The 17,237-nt window shown below is 38.8% G+C and overlaps 1 protein-coding gene across 1 annotated transcript in view; it reads right to left on the bottom strand.

The window, feature by feature from the left end:
• LOC115258883 (serine-rich adhesin for platelets) overlaps window positions 1-17,016 on the bottom strand; it is an 84,892-nt gene extending 67,876 nt beyond the window's left edge. Inside the window, exon 1 of the mRNA XM_029859323.2 lies at window positions 15,779-17,016. Within this exon, the coding sequence (XP_029715183.2) occupies window positions 15,779-15,848 (70 nt within the window). The 5' untranslated portion in view covers window positions 15,849-17,016. The remainder of the gene's footprint in view (window positions 1-15,778) is intronic.
• Between the last annotated feature and the right edge of the window lie 221 nt (window positions 17,017-17,237).

Below are 17,237 nucleotides of genomic sequence, written 5' to 3'. Positions count from 1 at the left end.
GATAAATTTCTTGTTTTTTCCTTCAAGAACTTCTGCAAGATTTCACACCAGAATCGTCTAATTAATTTCCCAGATCCTGTTGGGAATACTCAATAGGACGCAATCAGTGAAGTACTAGATTGAAAGTAGTGAGCTGAATTTTTGTATGGTGAGATGATCAGTTCTCCATTTCTGCAATGAAATGGTGCAAACAACGTGGGTTATATGGTTTCTTGCCTAATTTGATGCTGTTTGAGCAAAAGTTTGGGTAACTGTGTTGTTGTATTATTTATTTCTTGCAACTTCAACAACACAGTTACCCAAACTTTTGCTCAAACAGCATCAAATTAGGCAAGAAACCATATAACCCACGTTGTTTGCACCATTTCATTGCAGAAATAGAGAACTGATCATCTCACCATACAAAAATCCAGCTCACTACTTTCAATCTAGTACTTCACTGATTGCTTCCTATTGCTAAGAGTCATACTCACTTGCTATTATCTCAGTTCAGAAGCATGCTATCAAAAAATGGTGTTCGGAGGACTTTTATTGCGGAGATTCCACCTGTTTATTTATTTTATTTTTATTTATTTATGCTTCAATACATGTAGAGTAAGGAATTCTCCTTTTTACCCTTCTTACACCCATAAGAAGGGTATAAATATCGCTCGAAAAACCGACTTTCGATCCGAGGCCCGGAGGGCCGAGTCTCATATACCAATGAACTCAGCTCGACGAACTGAGCAAATGTCTGTATGTGTGTGTGTGTGTATGTGTGTATGTGTGTATGTGTGTGTGTGTGTATGTGCGTTACAAAAAAAAGTCACGCACGTTTCTCAGCCGTCTGTCAACCGATTTGAGTTCTCTTGGAAGCAAATGAAAGCTACTACATCCTAGTAGAACGCTATTGCATTTTTTTTCGATTGGACGTTTGGTTACCGAGATATCTCTCGAAGAGTGCTTATGAGTCATACATCCAAACTTTTTAAGATTTTTGACCAAGTGTATCATAATAAATATGTCGGCCATTTGTCAATCGATTTGGATTTTCTTGGCACCAAATGAAAGCTACAGCATCCTAGTAGATCGCCCAGAAATTTTATTTCGATTGGACATTCGGTTACAGAGATATCTTTCGAAGAGCACTTAGGATTTATACAACTAAACCTTTTGAGATTTTTGACCAAGTGTATCATAATACATATCTTAGCCGTCTGTCAACCGATTTCGGTTCTCCTGGCACCAAATGAAAGCTACAACATTCTAGTAGAACCCTATACAATTTCATTAGGATTGGACATTTGATTACCGAGATATCTTTCAAAGAGTACTTGGGAGTAATACAGGTTAACTTTTTGAAAGATTTTCGACCAAGGGTACCATAATAAATATCTCAGCCGTCTGTCAACCGATTTGGGTTCTCTAAGCACCAAATGAAAGCTACAATATCTTTGTAAAAGGCCCTGAAATTTTATTTCGATTCGACATTTGATTACTGAGATATCTTACGAAGAGTATTTCAATAAATTCTTTTTTATTATTTTATCACTTGTTATCTTGCATGAGTTTTTGACCAGTCTATGGAAAATTACTTTTCAATAAATAATGCTGACCTCATATAAAGTGTATACTAGCAGGTAATTGTTTTCAACAAAATTATAAATAACAAATTGCAAATACAGAGGAATTCTATGAAAACTAACAATATGTTAAATGAAAGCTTTGAATTTATATATTGTAGGAAAAATGCAAGAACCGGACAGCCAAAATAACTAGCTAATGCCAAAACTGATTAGCATAGTAGATATATTAGCATAGTAGATATATGTCCTTGCTCCAGAAGAAACTGCGGTCGAAAAAGATTCACCCACGCACCAAATGCACCATGTACAAAACGCTGATAAGACCGGTGATCCTCTACGGGCACGAGACATGGACCATGCTCGAGGAGGACCTGCAAGCACTCGGAGTTTTCGAGCGACGCGTGCTAAGAACGATCTTCGGCGGTGTGCAGGAGAACGGTGTGTGGCGGAGAAGAATGAACCACGAGCTCGCTGCACTTTACGGCGAACCCAGCATCCAGAAGGTGGCTAAAGCCGGAAGGATACGTTGGGCAGGGCATGTTGCAAGAATGCCGGACAAGAACCCTGCAAAGCTGGTGTTTGCAACGGATCCGGTTGGCACAAGAAGGCGTGGAGCGCAGAGAGCACGATGGGCGGACCAGGTGGAACGTGACTTGGCGAGCATTGGGCGCGACCGAGGATGGAGAGCGGCAGCCACAAACCGAGTATTGTGGCGTACTATTGTTGATTATGTCTTGTCTTAATGATGTTGAACAAATAAATGGATGGATATATGTCCTTTCTACTTACACCAGTATTTCGGAGCAAATTTAATCGACTGATTAAGAGATATTAGACAAAGTGTATCTCGCTGATTTTCTTACCCATTAGTTAATCGATTCAAGATCTTTTGACAGTTAACAAAAGATACAATATTCCAGAATATGTAAGCTACAGTACGGACCCGATTTTGTCAGCCCAATTTTGCGACGAACTTTTTGATCTCATTATCTGTCAAACTTAAAACTTTGATCAATTCATTTAAGATCATCATCAAACTACTGCTGAAAGGCAGAACATAGAGGGATAAAAGGTGTGAATATTCGTTTAAATTTTTGAGAGGAGCAAAAATATGTGTTCCGGAAAGGGGCTGACAAAATCGGGTCACTTATGTATTTTTTAAAAATTTCACACAAGATTCTAGAAGGTGTCTGGCATTTCTGGTAGTTTAGTCCATGGTCCATGATGCTATTTTGCAAACCAATCCACTAGATGCCAAATCTACAATATTTTCTAGAACTTCTGGTCCATCACACAAAATAAATATGTTAAATACAAAAAATACAACAATAGTTTTAATAAGTGTAAGAAGGGTTCTGTTCACCATAGGTGGATTAAATCGGGTTTTTAATTCTACAATTAGATATTTCATCGGTTAATTAAATTCTGACCATTCTTACTTAACTATTCTTTACTCTTTTTAAATTATCTAATTCCTTGTCTCCATCCATGCCGTGACCTCTCTACGAAACGAATGCAAATTACTAAGTGATTTGATAGCTGATGGAAGTTGGTTCCAATAAACAATGCCACGTATAAAGAAGGTTCCTCCATAGTGCGAAGTGTTGAACTGAGGCAATCTATAGTTTCTGTTACGCGTTCCTCGGAATGCTTGAAATTTATCAAACAAGTAAGTTGGTTTTTCATTGCTTATTATTTTAAATATTGCAAGACAAGAGCGTAATTTAAGAAAATTATAAAATGAGCATCCCAATAGTTGCTGATGATGGCGTGTTACATTAGAATACCATGTAAGGTTAAAGACCCATCGGACGCAACAGTTTAAAGCTACTCGTAATCTATGCATTGCTGTAGCTGAAGCATTTAATAGAAGTTCACATCCATAGGAAAAATGTGGAAGTAGAAGCGTTTTAAACAGTCTAAGTTTCACTTCACAGGGTAGCATATTTGCAGTAATTCTAAGAGTACGAAGCCCATTGTAAACCTTGCTACATTGTGAACTGACATGGCCATCCCATTCTAAGTCAGTTTGGAAAGTTATACCTAAAATAGAAAACTTATTAACGTATTCAAGTACATCATCCCCAAGTATGATCGAAGGTAAGTTATATGTGCATCGAGAACGAGAAATAAACATAACACGTGATTTAGAGGCGTTCAGAGGTAATAGGTTGCACATGGACCATTCGAATATTTTGGATAAATCGATATTGATGAATTCGGCCATCTCTTGTACAGAAAGATCAATGGAATGAAAATAAATCTGAACATCATCCGCAAACAAATGTATTTTGCAATGGCGAAGAACTGACGGAAGATCATTAATAAACAGAGTAAACAGAATCGGTCCCAGAACCGAGCCTTGTGGTACTCCAGAAACAATATTGATAAAATCGGAGTTTACTCCATTGATGCACACACTTTGTTTCCGGTCAACCAAATAAGATCTTATTAAATTTAGGGCTTCATTTGAAAAATTGAACTGCCTTGATAATTTCATTAGTAGCTTACTATGAGATACTCGATCAAATGCTTTAGAGAAATCGAGCAACATCAGGAAAGCAATACCTTTTTACCCTTCTTACACCCATAAGAAGGGTATAAATATCGCTCGAAAAACCGACTTTCGATCCGAGGCCCGGAGGGCCGAGTCTCATATACCAATGAACTCAGCTCGACGAACTGAGCAAATGTCTGTATGTGTGTGTGTGTGTATGTGTGTATGTGTGTATGTGTGTGTGTGTGTATGTGCGTTACAAAAAAAAGTCACGCACGTTTCTCAGCCGTCTGTCAACCGATTTGAGTTCTCTTGGAAGCAAATGAAAGCTACTACATCCTAGTAGAACGCTATTGCATTTTTTTTCGATTGGACGTTTGGTTACCGAGATATCTCTCGAAGAGTGCTTATGAGTCATACATCCAAACTTTTTAAGATTTTTGACCAAGTGTATCATAATAAATATGTCGGCCATTTGTCAATCGATTTGGATTTTCTTGGCACCAAATGAAAGCTACAGCATCCTAGTAGATCGCCCAGAAATTTTATTTCGATTGGACATTCGGTTACAGAGATATCTTTCGAAGAGCACTTAGGATTTATACAACTAAACCTTTTGAGATTTTTGACCAAGTGTATCATAATACATATCTTAGCCGTCTGTCAACCGATTTCGGTTCTCCTGGCACCAAATGAAAGCTACAACATTCTAGTAGAACCCTATACAATTTCATTAGGATTGGACATTTGATTACCGAGATATCTTTCAAAGAGTACTTGGGAGTAATACAGGTTAACTTTTTGAAAGATTTTCGACCAAGGGTACCATAATAAATATCTCAGCCGTCTGTCAACCGATTTGGGTTCTCTAAGCACCAAATGAAAGCTACAATATCTTTGTAAAAGGCCCTGAAATTTTATTTCGATTCGACATTTGATTACTGAGATATCTTACGAAGAGTATTTCAATAAATTCTTTTTTATTATTTTATCACTTGTTATCTTGCATGAGTTTTTGACCAGTCTATGGAAAATTACTTTTCAATAAATAATGCTGACCTCATATAAAGTGTATACTAGCAGGTAATTGTTTTCAACAAAATTATAAATAACAAATTGCAAATACAGAGGAATTCTATGAAAACTAACAATATGTTAAATGAAAGCTTTGAATTTATATATTGTAGGAAAAATGCAAGAACCGGACAGCCAAAATAACTAGCTAATGCCAAAACTGATTAGCATAGTAGATATATTAGCATAGTAGATATATGTCCTTGCTCCAGAAGAAACTGCGGTCGAAAAAGATTCACCCACGCACCAAATGCACCATGTACAAAACGCTGATAAGACCGGTGATCCTCTACGGGCACGAGACATGGACCATGCTCGAGGAGGACCTGCAAGCACTCGGAGTTTTCGAGCGACGCGTGCTAAGAACGATCTTCGGCGGTGTGCAGGAGAACGGTGTGTGGCGGAGAAGAATGAACCACGAGCTCGCTGCACTTTACGGCGAACCCAGCATCCAGAAGGTGGCTAAAGCCGGAAGGATACGTTGGGCAGGGCATGTTGCAAGAATGCCGGACAAGAACCCTGCAAAGCTGGTGTTTGCAACGGATCCGGTTGGCACAAGAAGGCGTGGAGCGCAGAGAGCACGATGGGCGGACCAGGTGGAACGTGACTTGGCGAGCATTGGGCGCGACCGAGGATGGAGAGCGGCAGCCACAAACCGAGTATTGTGGCGTACTATTGTTGATTATGTCTTGTCTTAATGATGTTGAACAAATAAATGGATGGATATATGTCCTTTCTACTTACACCAGTATTTCGGAGCAAATTTAATCGACTGATTAAGAGATATTAGACAAAGTGTATCTCGCTGATTTTCTTACCCATTAGTTAATCGATTCAAGATCTTTTGACAGTTAACAAAAGATACAATATTCCAGAATATGTAAGCTACAGTACGGACCCGATTTTGTCAGCCCAATTTTGCGACGAACTTTTTGATCTCATTATCTGTCAAACTTAAAACTTTGATCAATTCATTTAAGATCATCATCAAACTACTGCTGAAAGGCAGAACATAGAGGGATAAAAGGTGTGAATATTCGTTTAAATTTTTGAGAGGAGCAAAAATATGTGTTCCGGAAAGGGGCTGACAAAATCGGGTCACTTATGTATTTTTTAAAAATTTCACACAAGATTCTAGAAGGTGTCTGGCATTTCTGGTAGTTTAGTCCATGGTCCATGATGCTATTTTGCAAACCAATCCACTAGATGCCAAATCTACAATATTTTCTAGAACTTCTGGTCCATCACACAAAATAAATATGTTAAATACAAAAAATACAACAATAGTTTTAATAAGTGTAAGAAGGGTTCTGTTCACCATAGGTGGATTAAATCGGGTTTTTATCTATGCAAGAATGCAAATCATCGTGAACTTTTAATAACGCGCTAGTTGTACTATGATTTGCCCGAAAACCTGATTGAAATGGACTCAAAAGTTGGAATCGGTCTAAGAATGACCTCAATTGGTATTTCACTATTTTTTCAAATGCTTTGGACATGGCACATAGAATACTAATCGGTCGCAAATTATTCAAATCAGTTTTACCTGCTCTCTTCGAAATAGGAATTACTTTGACAACTTTCCAAGCACGAGGATATTTTGAGCATTTAATAATGAGATTAAAGACATACGTTATATGGGCAATTACTAAAGGAAGTACATACTTGATAAATTTTATGGGAATCCCATCCAATCCTAATGCATTAGATTTTATCGAATCTATTGCATTGATCACCTCATATTCAGTCGTTGGGCAGAACCTAAAACCATTTGAATTATTGGCAACTAACGGAACATGAACAGAATCATTTGAGAAATTACTGGCGAAGTATTCATTAATTTCCTCTTTAGTATTTGAATATTGTGGCTCTGTCTCAGTCGATTTAGTGATATTCAAACTTTTTAATTTGGACCATAGTTGTTTACTAGTATTACTACCGCTTACCGTTCTGGAAATATAATTCGCCTTAGCAACATTTATCAGATGTGTTACACGGTTACGTAGCCGCTTATATTGGCCGTGATTTTGTTCATTTTTATTGGCTAGCCAGCACCTATAAGCCAAATCTCTTTCGACCATAGCATGCATAATATCAGAATTAAACCATTCTTTTTGGTTTGATTTTTTGAATAAACGAACCGGCACAAATGATTCATACAAGTTACGCAAATGCATATTCAAAAAATCTAGTGCAATATCAGGGTCATCAATCGAATACAAAAACTCCCAGTTTATATTGTTCATGGCGTTCTGTAATGATATGTTGTTGATTCGATTGTAATCTCTGAAGTACGTCGAAGTATTACAATTATGACGAGGTATATTTAGGGCAGCGAAAATAATGTCGTGTTTTGAGAAACCTGAAGCACTTACTTGGTCAAAATTGTACACGAAATCAGAATTATTTGTAATTAATAGATCAATTTGAGAACAACCTCCTGAGTAAAAGTGTGTAGGTTCTCTGCTTACACACACGAAACCAAAGCTATCCAACACAGCCTGCATTCTATTACGTTTAGAACTAGATTTGCTGAAATCAGTATTAAAGTCGCCAATTAACACCACATTTTGAAATTGTAAAGACAGCTCGACTAATTTTTGCTCTAATTTGTCTGCACAGTCGATTCTGGGAGGATTATAGAATAATCCTAGAAGAAATTTGTCAGAATTGTAACAAATTTCTGCAAACAAACACTCCGTCTTGTCAACGTCGTCAATTTCATCAAACAATACGGTATCTGATAGTACCCTGCAAGTCAAATCATTTTTGCAATAAATAGCTACTCCACCACCTCTGCTATGTTGACGGTCGTTTCTGTACAGTGTATAGCCATCAACAGCAATCAACTCATTCGATATATCTTCTGTCAACCACGTTTCTGTCAAGCATATTAGATCGATCTTACTATTAATGAAACACATTTTAAATTCATCAAATTTGCTCATTTGCCGAGCACACAAGCTTTGAATATTAACGTGACAAATATTTATGTTACTGGCAGATAAAGCAGAGTGCATCACAGCGCGAGGAATATACGAAGAACCTTCGTGCGTACGGGCATTGTCATACACCAAGTCAGCCAACATCAATGGAAAACCGCATAGAAATCACGACAGGAACAAACGACAAGGAATCAGACTTACCTACTACAGAGTAACCGGCTATCAAATACATTACTACAATCATCTAAAAAAAAAATGAAATCTAAACGTGAAAAAAAAAAATGCAACGTTCAGTTGAGGTAGAGTTTCAATCGAGTAGTAGCAGCAATAATATCACCGCATCGCCTTAGCAGATTAGCAACAACAGCAGCATAGCATCAGCAACACCAGCAGCAGCAGCAGCAGCAACATAATGTACAACCTCCAGATCAGCAACAGCAATTTGATTGACTACACCATCCCCTGATAGTGACACCCCCCACATGACTTTCAGGATGGATGGTAACATGGATAGCTTCAGGAATGGAAACATGGAAATTTCGAAAAAGGAAGTGATCAATAGCAATGTAGGAAAGGTTAGACTTTCAGGAGGGGAATAGTCATGGATGTTTCAGGATAGGATGCACGGAAACATACTAAGGTAGGAAGATGAGAATCTTTTAGGAAGGGTAAATAGAATCCACATGATGAATGAAAACACGGGCTCCAAGTCTCTCCGCTTCCTTAGAAACAGCACCCAACCCGTATCTACGTCGACGTAATAGAGCCCTCGAAAAGTTCCAGTTTCGATGTTGATAGCCCTTTTAGATCCTTGATGCGAACACGACGATGCAGTTGCACCAAAACTTCTTGGAAGGACACGACTGCTCCAAGTTATTTGATCTGATGGTTCCCGTCGAAATAGAGCCAGATAAGACAGCTTGATCCAGCTTGTATTGACACGTGGAGCTAAATGCACAGCATTATCGATTGCATTGGCTTCGAGATCGTTGTTGTTTGTACCATCTTCAGTATACGTCGTCGTTGAAACAGCATCCATAGAAGGGTCAATCATTTTACCGTCCACATCTTCAATGGTTAGCTCATTTGGCGGCATACCCGCTTTTTCCACACAGGATGAAAGAGCAGCATCAATTCTACGATGGGTTTCGTCGAACAGAAGCTCCATTTGATGCAGCAATTGGTCAAAATTTCTGATCCGAATTTTCGCAGACGAATCACATCCAGCATAGTTTGTTGTTGCTTTGTCCATGGCCATTGTCTCAGTCGATTTTGTTCAACCAAAGTGAGCGCCGTTGGTTCATCTCAGTGACAGGTGGATGAACAGGGTATGGGAAATTCAACCAAATGATGGCTGCCAAAGATACTCAGGATTGTCAATAAATCACAGAACTATTTTTCAATGATGTTTCACGAACTGTAGATTAATAGACTGCACTTGATATTTACGGCTTGCTTCAGTATGTTGCCAATTCGGCAAGCGAAGATAAGCAGCAAAAACAGCAGAAAAACAGGTAGAATTTCTCAACTGAACTAGGAGCACAAATTTCACTCACAATCAGATCACATCCCGAGTAAAGAATGGTGTTTAGACTCCTGCGCGAAAATTGGTTGCGTGGATTATTCTTGCGTGGGCCCACAGATATAAAACCAGACCGCGTCCTGGAGAATATTTTACGCGGTGTTGTTAGGTACACATTTGGTGATAGTTTTGCATTGATAACAAACATTTTTAACGCACCTAATCATTTATTTGCGTCGGAATCTATAAATCTTCACAACGGGCAATACATTGTAGATTTATCTAAATACAGTTAAGGTTGCACACACATACCAAAGGCATGAAAGATATGTGAGTGCGACTCACCTCGGCGTGAGTGTAATTTATACTTACTTTGTGCTCACAGGTCTCTCACACTTTGCATGTGCGACTCTTACTTTATTGGGTAAAATTATAGATAAGACTACAATACAAATGTCTTTCATACACCATTTTTTGATGGCATCCCGAGCAAAGTCTAACAACAAAATGATTCAACTTAACATAAATATTAAAGTTTTTAAGTAATTTCAAAACTTCTAGGCGACCTTGTATAATTAACATATGGCATTTAAGTTTTCATATCATTCGAAAAACTATACATTTAACGATTCTTCCTTTTTTCGCACTGATAGCAAAAACAGTTATCAATTTGATATCACTGATGGCAGGAATTGTATTCAACTTGCTATTACGGGAACATTTTTCTGCTCTCATTTTTGATGTTTTAACCGTTAAAACGACCAAAATGACAACAACCTGAGTTATCATAATTTGCAATATCACAACATCAAAATTAGTTTTCAATTTGCTGTCAAGCTTTGCTCGGGATGCTTCTTAACTGAGATCCCGAGCAAAGTCCAACAACAAAATTACAGCAAATCGAAAACATGATTTGTAGCAACAAATTGATATCACATTTTGATATCATTTTATCTTTACTTAATTTGATTTCAAATTTTGATTTCGGTTTGCTGCCATTTTTAAATAATGTAAATATTTAGTGTTACATTAGATTTTAAATCTTTAATTGTTTACTTTGAATTGAAGTAATTCTAAGGCTATATCATTAGTGCAATTGTATTATTAGCAGGATTTGATATCAACCGAAAAACTATACATTTAACGATTTTTCATTTTTCTTGCGCTGATAACAAAAACAGTTATCTATTTGCTTTCATCGATAGCAGGAATGGTTTTTCAATTTGCTGTCCCAGGAACATTTTTCTGCTCTGATTTTTGATGTTTTAACCGTTAAAACGACCAAAACGACAACAACCTGAGTTGCCAAAATTTGCAATATCACAACTTCAAAATTAGTTTTCAATTTGCTATCAAACTTTGCTCGGGATTATAGATCTTGTAATTGAGTATTCCCAACACTGCCTTCAAGAGCATCCCTGGAAATCGTCCACGATTATCTTCTGGCAATCTTCCAGAAGTTCATTCTGAGAATTCTACAAGAGTTCTTGGACTACTTTAGGAGATGCTGCTAGGATTTCAGTTCTTTCTAGTAACCCTCCAGGGAAAACTACGAAAATACTACAAGACTTTCTTGTGGGTATCCTCCAGAAGTTTCTTTTGGGAATCTTCCTGGAGTTATTTCTAGGAATCTCCCGGAATTCCTTGAGGGAATCCTCCAGAAGTTTGGATTTCTTTTAGGTGAAACATTAAGAAATCTTATTTCAATTTCGCATACAAACTTTAGATGCGCAAACCTGACGAATGATGCATCTATCCAAGCTACATTTGTTTATCCTGGCTTTGCTCACTTGCACAGGCATATTATCCTAATCACGCGCATTTGTTTACGAATTTTCAAGATTAGTGCTCTTGAAAACGCGAGTATAGGTTCAAGTCAGCCTTTGTTTCAGGCATATGTGTATTCTCTTATGATTCACCTTAACAGTTACTGCTGGAGTACATTATATGATTATTTCTAGAGTTCTGCAAAATCTTCCAGGAGTTTCTTTTCGAAATGCAATTTTTTTTCCTGAGAATTCTGACGGAGTTTCTGGAAAAATCTCTAGATCAAATTCCTGAAATAATCCTTTCCGAATGAATTCCTGGGAAAAATCCCTAGAAAAAAAAAGCCATAGAGGAATGTGGAGTAATTCACAGAAGGCATTCGCGGAGAAATTCTCAGATGGAATTGCTGATGGAAAACTCTGAAGGACCTTCTGAAAGAGTCTCTCCTAGCAAGGAATCCAGAAGGAATTCCTGAAAGAATCCTCAGAAGACATCTTGGATGGATCCCAGAAGGAATTCCTGGTGGAATACCATGAAGAACAATTTAATTCTCAGGTGAAATTTGGAGCGCTCTCTAAGATTTCTTGGAGGAATCTCCAAAAGGAGCACAAAAGAAGTTGTCCTTACACACAAAACAAAACTATGTTAGTAAGTAAACTTGCATGCAACTTTTGGGGGATTGCATGTGCAATCGTCTAGTTTACCCTATAAATAGAGGTATAGCTCAAAATTGTGACGTGCTGGAGCAAATCTGAGCCCGGATCCGGATTCAGTGACCGTTTGTAAATTTGCTCTTGAGATAGACCAAGAGCTATTTTTTGTTTCGCTGGTCAATTCATTTTCAGTTTCTCGCAGCATTTTTCCTTGAAGTTTTCAAAGGTTTTTCTTTTCTGGCTTTCTCCAGTTTTTCGATGTTCTTACGTATTTGCTTTAAAAAATAGTTCCTTCCCAGATTTTCGACGATTTTAGAGATTTTTCACAAGGCCTCTGGTAGAGTATATACCCCCCGGACTTCTTTCAGTGTTTTTCACTGGATTCCTCCCGGAGATCTTTCAAAACATTTTCCATAGTTCTTCCAGGAATATCTCTTTGGTTCCGGAACAGTTTTTCAACAGTTTCTCTCGGGATTTTTGCAGAATTTTTTCCAGGGATTTCTTCCAGCGACAGTTTCCTGATATTTCCTTGCGGGATTTCACATGTAGTATCTTCCGGGATTTCCTTTAGAGGTTTTCAGAATTTCCTTAATATTTCCTCCTGGGGTTAGTTCCAGAACTTTTTATCTGAAATGTCTCAGTTTCTCTCGGGATTTCTTTCAAAATTACTCTCGAGAGTTTTTCGCAAAATTTGATCAATATTCCTTCAGATATTTGTCCGGGAATTTCTTACAAGAATTCTCGTAAGTTATCCCAGGAGACATTTGGAGAAAGTCTTTGAAAAAAATCCTACAAGAACTCCGGGAGCAATTGATAAAGAAATCTCTAAAATGAGCATCCAGAATCTCGGGATAATCTCTGGTCGAGATTCCGGAAAGAGTTCTGGGAAAAATCCCGAAAAAATCTGTAAAACATAATCTGAGATTGATCACTGCAAGAAATTAGATGATCAACTACAAGCACAAGCCTTGCAAAATATCCGAAAAAAAAATCACGGAGCTCCATGAGAAATATCAGCAGTAGCTCCTGTAGAAATCCCAGAAGACTCCCCAAAAACTTTTAGGAGATAGACTAGAATAGATCCTGAAAGACTCTGAGAGACATCTCAGGATCAACAAGGAGTCCCGGGCCTTTGGAAAATATGCTAGCTGAAACTTCTGTAGAAATCCAAGGAGAAACTCTATGCAACACTTCGTATGTTGCTCTTAGTAAGCACGATTTCCTGCCACAATGCGCCTCTGAATTTCTCTGCTGGTTTTGTTGTCGGCGGTTACCGGTGAGCCCAAGTACACGAATTCTTCAACCGCCTCGATTTCATCACCGTCGATATAAATTCGGGGTGGCAGGCACGGTGATTCCTCCCTGGAGCCCTTTGCCATCATGTATTTTGTCTTCGACACATTAATGACTAATCCGATTCGCCTGGCTTCACTCTATAGTCGGTTGCAGGCTTCCGCCATCGTCTCAAATTTACAAGCAATAATATCAATATCATCAGCGAAACCAAGCAGCTGAACGGACTTCTTGAAAATCGTTCCACTCGTGTTTATCCTTGCTCTCTTAATCAGGCCCGGATTTAAGGGGGGGGGCAATGGGGGCAATTGCCCCGGGCCCCCCGATTGAGGGGGCCCCCCAAGAATCCCGTAGCACTATATATATTTTGTTCAATGAACTTATTTAAAATGCAGTTGTTCTGGAGTAGTTGTAATTGGGTTACCAAAAGTATCGAGATTATTTCATAATCTGAAATTTGACTTGAGAATAAATCGAAATCCTAAACCTCATGATTTTTGGTGCATTGGCATTATTTGTAAAGTGGGTTTACAGTTTCTATGGGATATTTTTTCGATATGAGCTGCCATTCTAAAACCATAAAACTGTTTTGTCAATTTATTCATAAATGCAAAACAATTTTGTCCATCCAATTGAAATTAAAAAAAAAAACAACAACTAAACGATTCAATTGTTTCCCCAGAGAGGTATACAATATCAATACAACATCAATTGGATAAAAAAATGTTTCTTGTTAATTTTGAATGTACACGAGTTACCCTAAGCCCTCTTGAAAGTTTTTATTGAGTTCTGTAAAACAATTGAAAACGTTTCTTAACAAAACCAAAGATTTCTATTTTAGAGTAAATTAAACGATATTTGTGCATCAATAGAAATGTCATCTCATTAATAGTTTAACAACTCAATCACTTATTTGGCAATTATTGTGCATGCTTCTGTTGATTATACGACTATATTCTGGAAACACCTGCTCAATACCCATCTGCCTCAGTTCGTTGAGGACAGATGTTTTTATGGGAAAGATATGGTAATTATTCCAGGAGATGCTTAGGAAGTTCGGATCAGTTCTGGAAACCTGGCTTCCAAGAACATCTCGGAGCAGTTGTTTTACATATCTATATTTTGGGTTTCATCGACGTTTTCGAGAATTTATTGCTACAGTTGCTTCCTAAAGACCTAACTTTTTTCAGTCTAAGTCTTGAAGTATTCGTAAAATGTTGCAATCGCAAAAAACAGTAAAAAAAATAAAAAAAATACGATTAACACAACATTAACAAAAAATTAATATATGGTTTACACCTTTGAAATCTTGCTTTTGGGGGCCTACTCTATAAAGTTTGCCCCGGGCCCCCCGAAGCCTAAATCCGGCACTGCTCTTAATTACACCCTCTAAAACAATGTTGAACAGCAAGCATGAAAGACCATCCTTGCCGTAACCCCCTGCGGGATTCGAAGGGACTCGAGAGTCTCCCTGATACTCGAACTACGCACATCACTCGATCCATCGTCGCCTTGATCAATCGTATCAGTTTATCCGGGAATCCGTATTCGTGCATAATCTGCCATAGCTGTTCTCGATCGATTGTATCATACGCCGATTTGAAATCGATGAAAGTGATGTGTGGGCACGTTGTATTCGCGGCATTTCTGCAACACCTGGCGGATGGCGAATATCTGGTCCGTTGTAGTGCGTTCACCCATAAATCCAGCCTGATATTGCCTCACGAACTCTCTCGCAATCGGTGATAGACGGCGGCATCCGGAAGAATCTCTGGTAGGAATTCAAAAAGGAATACCTACCAAGACAAACGACGTGAAAAAATACGGAAAGGAATCTTGTAGAAAACCCCCTAGAAGGAATTTCAAGAGGTATTTCCAAAGAAACTCCAACTACATAATCGAAACCTTTTTCTTCATACCCACGATGTTGTAAACTCTGTTGACTCTATTTCTGAGTAGATGAAGAAGTACTAAGGTTCGCTTCGTTCGCGTTTTTTTCGGTGCAATTTTTCCCGGTGCTCGCTTTTTTCGGTGCAAAATTTCCATGAATATTCACGATAATCCCTGAGTAGTCCAGGGTGTTCCCTGTTAAATAAAATTCCCTGAGGATTCCCGGTTTTCCAGGTCTAGACACTCTGAAGACAGAATTTATTACAGATTTAACGAAAATTGAATTGATTAAATCAGTAAGAATCCTGAGACAAATCTACCATAAATTTATTTACATAGGTATCCCATTGATGCGACACATTCCGATTAATGTGAGCATTGCATGCTAATTGATATACCTAATTAAATGTTGATTTCGAATTTGTCAACGATCCATGATTGCTAATTGTGTTTAATTTTCAAACAAAATTGGCTGTGTATAAGAGAGACATCTAATTGGTAAGAAAGCATAGTGACAAATTGGACTTTCCAGCCATAATTGCACAGTAATGCATTAAACTCACTCCACTCACCTGAAAAGTCCGTCGAATCGGCGTCTACATCGAGTGAACAACTACCAATGGAGTCTACACTTCTATCCATATTCCGCTCGGGGACTCCGGATAGAAGCCAGTTCCCTTTTCCTGCCGCCGTGCTTGCTTCCTGGATGCGTTGATTAGCGACTATGAACGAACAACACTCTATCTCTCTACCACCAATAGCTAAAGCAACTATGTACGTACGTATCCACGAAGATTTGGCACCGATTCAAATAATCTGTACCTTCTCTCTTGTCTGCCCTAAATGCAGAACCGCGCACTTCACACAGTAGTTGTACTTCTTTCACCACCACGCAGCCTCAGCAATCACGTTCCCGAGAAGAAAACGATCCCAAATTTATCGGCCCACTTTTCGCCGGCCAAGTGCCTCGATTCACGAAACCGTAACCGACCGAGGCACAATTCTCGCTCGATTGGGGGAAAACAGACGGAAAGAGACCCAAAAAAAATCACGTTCGGGCGCTCTTCTTTGCGCACTTGAATCGCCACTATTCAACTATTTCGCCACTAATCAATTTTTTTCACACTTCATTCGATCCAATTTTATCACACAATGCTAGTTGTTAGACTCCAATTTGAACAAACTGCTGCTGCTGCTGATGCACTTTTAGACTACACTCTCGAAACATAAATTATGAACACGGAAATCCCCCAGCGAATTTGACAGCTCGCCAACTGTGTCCTCTTCAGGGAATTCTTTTTTTCTTATTTTCTCCACACTTCCACTAGAAATCCACACTCCCTGATTCCACCTGAACTGAAGGCGTGGGCCTGATGTTCCTCCAACCAAGATCTCCAGAGGAGCTAACGTCTGCTGCTGGATGACTTTGCTGCGGTCGGCACTAACTGAGGCTGCTACCACACTACTGCCGGCAATGCTGCCGTTGATGACTGGCTGCTGCTGTCACACATCGTCTATAATTGAACATTCTCAGAAGTTTAGTGCCACAACCAACGGACGACTCACTCGGGCAAGCAAGACTGACTGACTCTCTAGCGCAGTGCCGCGCCGTGCTGCACTAACCTCCTAACGGAGATGCAGGTTCCCCTCCTACAACTCCTCTGCTGCACTCCTGCACGGGGCGGTAAGACGCGATTCAGCAACACCGATGAGCTTGGATTAGCTAGCAGCGAGAGGCGCGCGCGATGCGATGTTGCGCTCTTTGCACTGATGTTTTTTATGCTCTCTGGAAATTGAAACAAGAGAAATAGAAAATTTATGTACTTGAAAGAAAAAATGGGCTCATGATCATAGAGAAGAGTGTTTGCGGTGGATCGGAGTGATTCCACCAAATAATGAAAATGGGATAGACAGTAAGATAGGAAAATAACAGAGATGAATGCAGAAAAAATATGGTAAAACCAAAAATGTTTAAGGTAAACTCAAACAAATTGTGAGTTTGTTCAGGCCATAAATATAAAACAGTTTGAA

Source organism: Aedes albopictus, chromosome 2 (assembly GCF_035046485.1).
Source record: "Aedes albopictus strain Foshan chromosome 2, AalbF5, whole genome shotgun sequence".
NCBI classification, from domain to species: Eukaryota; Metazoa; Arthropoda; class Insecta; order Diptera; family Culicidae; genus Aedes; species Aedes albopictus.
The sequence above is the reverse complement of the archived record's forward strand: the minus strand, read 5'-3'. Positions and strand labels throughout refer to the sequence as shown.